The sequence below is a fragment of the Oryzias melastigma genome, linkage group LG1 (assembly GCF_002922805.2).
Source record: "Oryzias melastigma strain HK-1 linkage group LG1, ASM292280v2, whole genome shotgun sequence".
In the NCBI taxonomy this organism is placed as follows: domain Eukaryota; kingdom Metazoa; phylum Chordata; class Actinopteri; order Beloniformes; family Adrianichthyidae; genus Oryzias; species Oryzias melastigma.
In genome coordinates this window covers 20,802,801-20,808,580 of record NC_050512.1, presented here as the reverse complement: position 1 = coordinate 20,808,580, position 5,780 = coordinate 20,802,801, and the positions used below count along the sequence as shown (strand labels likewise).

The 5,780-nt window shown below is 39.6% G+C and overlaps 1 protein-coding gene across 2 annotated transcripts in view; it reads right to left on the bottom strand.

Annotated features, from left to right (window-relative positions):
* The window catches only part of crmp1 (collapsin response mediator protein 1), a 13,850-nt gene that overhangs the window by 2,435 nt on the left and 5,635 nt on the right, over nt 1-5,780 (bottom strand). For both annotated transcript variants that reach the window (XM_024290115.2, XM_024290116.1), the window contains exons 7-12: nt 4,585-4,653; nt 4,387-4,507; nt 4,144-4,300; nt 3,142-3,283; nt 2,891-3,061; nt 538-717 (exon numbers count right to left, since the gene is read on the bottom strand). In XM_024290115.2, the coding sequence (XP_024145883.1) occupies nt 538-717; nt 2,891-3,061; nt 3,142-3,283; nt 4,144-4,300; nt 4,387-4,507; nt 4,585-4,653 (840 nt within the window). The remainder of the gene's footprint in view (nt 1-537; nt 718-2,890; nt 3,062-3,141; nt 3,284-4,143; nt 4,301-4,386; nt 4,508-4,584; nt 4,654-5,780) is intronic.

The following is a 5,780-nucleotide window of genomic DNA, read 5'->3' as shown; positions in this document are numbered from 1 at the left end:
ATCCATGTAAAATTTATTTGGAACTTTTCTAATGTAGAACTTCTATGAAGTCTAAAGAGATTTTGCTTAAAGATCCACTCTGATTGGCATTTTTAATATGTTCTTGTGGCCTTTTTTATGATGGAGGACATAAATATGGAAAATTAAGATCAAAACTTAATTTCTGAGTTCTAGCAGGAGAGCATATAAACTGGTGATGGGAAAGGGGGGTGGGCTTCCTCTACGCCAACAATTTTGCTGACAATTCAGAGGTGAATTTCTAATAAACTCCTGTTATTCAGCAGAATTATGCCCTAAAAAGGATTTTGGCTAAAAATGGCATAACCATCATTAAAAGACCCCTGAGCACGCTTTAAAAATAGATCAAAAGATGATCGGAGTGGGACTGGACGATCAAAGACTTCCTCATGTTCCTTTAACAATATATTTATTTTTATTAAGTATTTTAATTTTTAAAAATGCACTGCTTCATTTAAAATACATACTTTTAATGTAGCTTCACAGCTATTATTATTCATTTTTCCAAATTTCACCCACCTGGTTCCTAAACTTGACCCTCTGGAAGGCGTAGTCTGCGAAGGGCTTGCGTGGAATGAACCTCCCGGTGCCCTGCTGAATGTGCAGCTTGCCTCCTTCATAAACCACCCGGCCCTGACTCAGAACCAGCGCCGGACCTCCACGACACTCCAGGCCCTCGAAGATGTTATACTCTGCGGCCTGTGTGGGAGAGTAAAAAAAAAACAAACAAAAAAAACGATGAGACAAAAGAAGGAATTACGAAGTGGGACCAGAAGGGGAGTCCTCCCCTCTGCAGGGGCAGAGATATCTTTCACCCTAAAGGCTGTTTGAGCCAGCTTTTCTTCAGGGCTTATAGTGGATTTACAATTGAGAAGATACGGCATGAATGAGAGGGAGACTTGGGTCATGTCGGAACAGTGATTGTGCTGTTACAGGGGGATGGGAATACAAAAAAGGGGAGGGCTGAAGGGGGATTATAAACTAAAACTGGAACTATTCTCAATAAGGCGTCTTTGTGGCAGGCACTAGATGATTCCATTTTTTATCTCATTGTTCAGCATTGCCCTCTTTTTGTGTTCTAGTAAAATCCGTTTATGTAAGCTGAAATTTGACGGGTACAATTCATGTTTTCTGTGTACTATATCGCATCTCCTGCAAAGACAGTGATCCTATTTTTTCACGTTCATAACATTTTTACTGGAGCTCACTGCATTTCTGACCCACTTTTTGACAAAAACACCCAGATGAGGTCAATTTTGAAACTTTTAACAGTAAACTTTTTAATCAAGTCTTGACCCATAAATCTAAAAGTGTTTTTTTCATCATCGAATAATCACTCACTGACTGTTGTGCAACTATAGTTTTGTTTTCAGGTGTGTGTCACCCTAAAATCCAAAATGCAGCTAATCCGCAGAACAAAAATCTAATAAACACATGCAAATTCTTTTTCCTAAGTAATCTGAAATAATACCATTAACCTCCTTTATCTGTAAACAGCATCAGACTGGATTATGACAGCTGACATGTTGGCTCTGTAGGACCTGAAGGACTTTTTAGGAACGTTTTTTTTTAAACAGATTTGTTTCATATTTTTCTTTTGTTTAGTGGATTTTTCACTCCTTTATGGTAAAGTATATGCAATTAAGTTTAATCTATATTTACATATTTCAGCACAAATAAATTATTGTTTTTTTCTAGAAACCTATCTAAGCTATTACACCTAAATATTTACTTGAAATGTATCTCAAATACTTCAAACTTGACATGGAAAAATTACTTTTTAGCATATTTACTTTTAAATTCAGTACCTATCTAGCCAAAACACAACATACCCCATGTGGCTGCATAGTCAGGCCTTAGCGTGAAGGATCTTACTGGGACGCACACTGGATTTTTATCCATGCACAAATCCTGCATGCAGCCGACTGAGTCTCCCAGTTGAGTGTCAAAAGTGTAAGGTATTATTTATTTCTGTAACTCTATTGTAATTGATTCCTTTTAAAGATTTGGGTCAAGCATCACAAACCAGAAAAAAGGTGTCCTACTACAGTACGTATTCTAACAGATTCAGGTCAAATGCCTCCATTGTGTGTCATAAATTATTATGTTTAATTAATGTTTCATTCTGTGTTTCCCACTCTTTTCTTTTTTACATGGTGTCAAGCTGCAGAAGCTTGGTGTCCATGGTAACCAGCGATGCTCCATTGTTCCACATGACATAAACTATTTTGTCTATTGCTGTCAGGATCATAAAGTTAGTGTGTTTGCGAATTGGTAGAGGTGTGTATTAGCAAGAGTCTGGAGATACAATACGTATCACAATGTGTCCCAAGATTGTACCAGAACAGTTTCTCACTTTTTTTTAATAAAACAACTTATACACATTACTATGAACCATCAGGTCGCTAAATTAGAATCTATTGCTGTGAAGTTCAGCAGAATTTTTGCTCGCTTCGCCGACGCCATTTTGACTGAAGCTCCGTGCATGACAGCTGCACTGCTTCTGAGCCGGCTACAAAGACCAGCAATTGGTGTTTATATATGATAGCGACGTGGCACAGAGTTTTGTTTTGGTACCCATCCCAAGTAAAACTATTGAAGTAGTACATGAGTCATAACAACAAAATCCGCGAGGCTGACTGAACATTTAACACAAGCTGGTTCTCGCTGCTGTTTTGTGTGGTATAGAGTTGCTCAATAATTAATCATATATATATATATATATATATATATATATATATATAATGCTTTTTTGCATTCAAGGTAATGCCAAATTTAGGTGAAGTCTTGTATTTAGTGGTACTATGCAAACTAGCCATATTCTTCATGGCGGTTAATCAACTTTTTACATCTGCATCCACGGCGTTCTCACCGACTGTTGCTGTTTCGCAGTGATGGTTTTGACGATGTCTGGGTCCCAGATGACGATATCCGCGTCAGAGTCCACAGCGATGCGTCCCTTACGCGGATACAAGTTAAAGATTTTAGCTGCGTTGGTTGAGGTGACCGCCACAAACTGGTTCTCGTCCATCTTCCCCATGGCCTGGCGAAACAGAAGACGCAACGTCAAAGATGGTTTAGCTGACAGATAGTGCAGAAACTCACGGGTGCATCAGATCTCACCACAGCTTTGTCCCAGACGAAGCCCATCCTCTCCTCCACGCCGTTGGTTCCCTCTGGGATCAAGGTGAAGTCGTCTTTACCGATGGCTTTCTGAGACAAGCTGTACGCACAGTGAGAGCTGCCCACCACCTGCAGGTCCCCGCTGGGCCAAACAAACAGAACGACTTTAACCGAGAAAAAAACTGAAGATGTCCTCATAGCATGTAACTTTAAGCGAATCTGAATAACCTGCTGGACTTTTGTGTGTTTTAATCCAATAAATACTAATATTATTTACTTCACCCTTTGGCATATCTTGTCAGGAGGGAAAGGCACAGGGAAATCCAGACTTGGGCTCGCCTGTTTCTACATAGTTAGGCAGTAATGTAAAAGGTTATAGCCTAAGGACCCAAACTGGATTAGGCTCATAGTGCTCCCTGGGAATCAAACCCTCATCCCCTTTGTGCCAGTCCTGCATGCAGCCGACTGAGCCGCTCCTTAGAAAAATGATGTACCTCTGAATAATAGTAACGGTTGGGACATTGAGCGGCATGAATGACAAGCAATCCAACAAGAAAGCATTACTGCTGATGAAAATCTGCCAGAAACAGCTGTCATCTTTGAAAAAAAAATCTAAAAATAGATGGTGTCATTCAGGTGAGGATCAAGGACAAACAGCAGGATCACACGACTGCTGCGACAGCATTGACACACCTATAGAACTGCGTAGGAGGAGGAGGAGGAGGAAGTTGGTCACCAAGGCAACTAAAGATGACGGATTCTAGTTTCTGAGCTATTTTTAGAAACAGGGACAGTCAAAATGTACAGCTGGAAGTTTTTTGTGGGTGTGTGCATGTAGAGAAAAAGGTGGATTTATTCTCGTGTACTTCATCCACCTCCATAAATTTTGAAATAAAAACTAGTTAAACAGATTAGTAAAAGGAGATAAACACAATATTAAGGTCTTTTGTAAAATGTTGGAATGTATGGCTAATGAGAACTGCTTTAAGTCTTGACTCGTACCTGGCCAGCAGGGTGTGGAGATGTTCTGGTGTGGTGGGGTCAGGACTTAAAGGTGGAGAGGTCACGTAGGCAGCTGCTTTGGCCCAGTTTTTACTCCAATAATGAGATCCATCCGTCGCCAATCCGGCTGTAATTGGTTCCCCAAATACTACCGAACCTTGAAGGGAAAATTGAAGTTTTCACTCTTAAAGTAAAAAAACAACTATTTATTAAAAAGTAAAAGAAAAAAAAACATATCCAAACCTTTCCTGCGGGCCTGAGCGATGGTGTCAGCGGCGCTCTTGCTCATCACCTTTGTGATGTAGACAGGACAGTTCACGCGGTTACCGAGGGTGATGGCACGAAACACAGCCTCAGCTTCCACCTGCAGAGAAACATTTAAAAAAAACAATGAATTACTCTGTTGTTCATGACCAGATACGCATGAAATATAAAAATTACCTCTTCAGGACGACTCAAAGGATGACCTTCAGGACCAGTGATTCCCATCCCAAGGATTTTTCTTTGTTCCTATATGAAGATTTACAGAATTACTGTCATATTTTCACATGTTCTGTCAGCATTAATGGATGCAGGGAATTGAGCTGTCAGTCACAAGATGATTCCCAAGAGGCTGGTTTCCATGTTTTTCCTTCTAAAATCCACTCACTACAATAGTAATGAATTAGAGTAATGTATTACTTGTTGTAGAATGAAGTAATATAATTCATAACCATTAAAATTTTACTTACAATTTAAGTACCTCGTGGATTCTAACAACAGACAAACTGCTCAAAATATGTGTTTAAAGCTGTGACATCATGAGATTTTTAATCTTTTTAGGATAGTGGTTGATTACTTCAACTATTTTAAAATTAATTTTGACTTTAAACACTGAGTGAAATTTCAAGATCTTAAACACACAAACTGTTTTCTTTCCTTAATAACTGTTTGGACCTATCTTCTCTCAGGGTCAATATCTGTTTGTTCTGTTGTTTTAGGTTAACTGTAGTATTATTACAATTTAGGCTGTTAACTTCTTAAAAAGTGCTGCGACTCAGCTCCAACGTCCCAACAAAACAGACTCAGAGCCCCAGAAAGGCCAGGTCACAGAGGTCGGACGTGATCGTACGCAGTGCAGGTTTATCTTTTAAAGTTACGTAAAGACTCTGGCAGTCACATCAGAGCCATAAGGAATGCCGTGGAAGTCCGGGTTCAGGTTCTCTGTTCAGTCTTTATTCTCCTCCCAACCATCCATTTTCTTAACCCACTGTTTCTCTTTTGGAGTCACGGGGTTACCGGAGCAATTTAGAGTCACCAATCAACCTATGAAGAATGTTTTTGGATTATAGGCAGATCATACGCAGGAATCTCACACCTGCAAGAGGAAAACACGCTAACTCCACACAGGAAGGGGATTTGAACCAGAGCCTTCACGCTGTGAGGCGAGAGCGCCAACTACAGCTCTACAGTGTAGCCAAAAATGTGGAGTCTTATTTTGAAAAAACTGAGGGTTAGTCCTGTAATAGTAATGCAAGAGTCATATATCCCATTACAATTCTTAGAAATAATATTGTTAAGGTCAGAAACTACTATTTAATACCATTAACAAGTAGTCTGTAATACATTTGTTTGGAAGTAACTTGCAATAAGCTGAT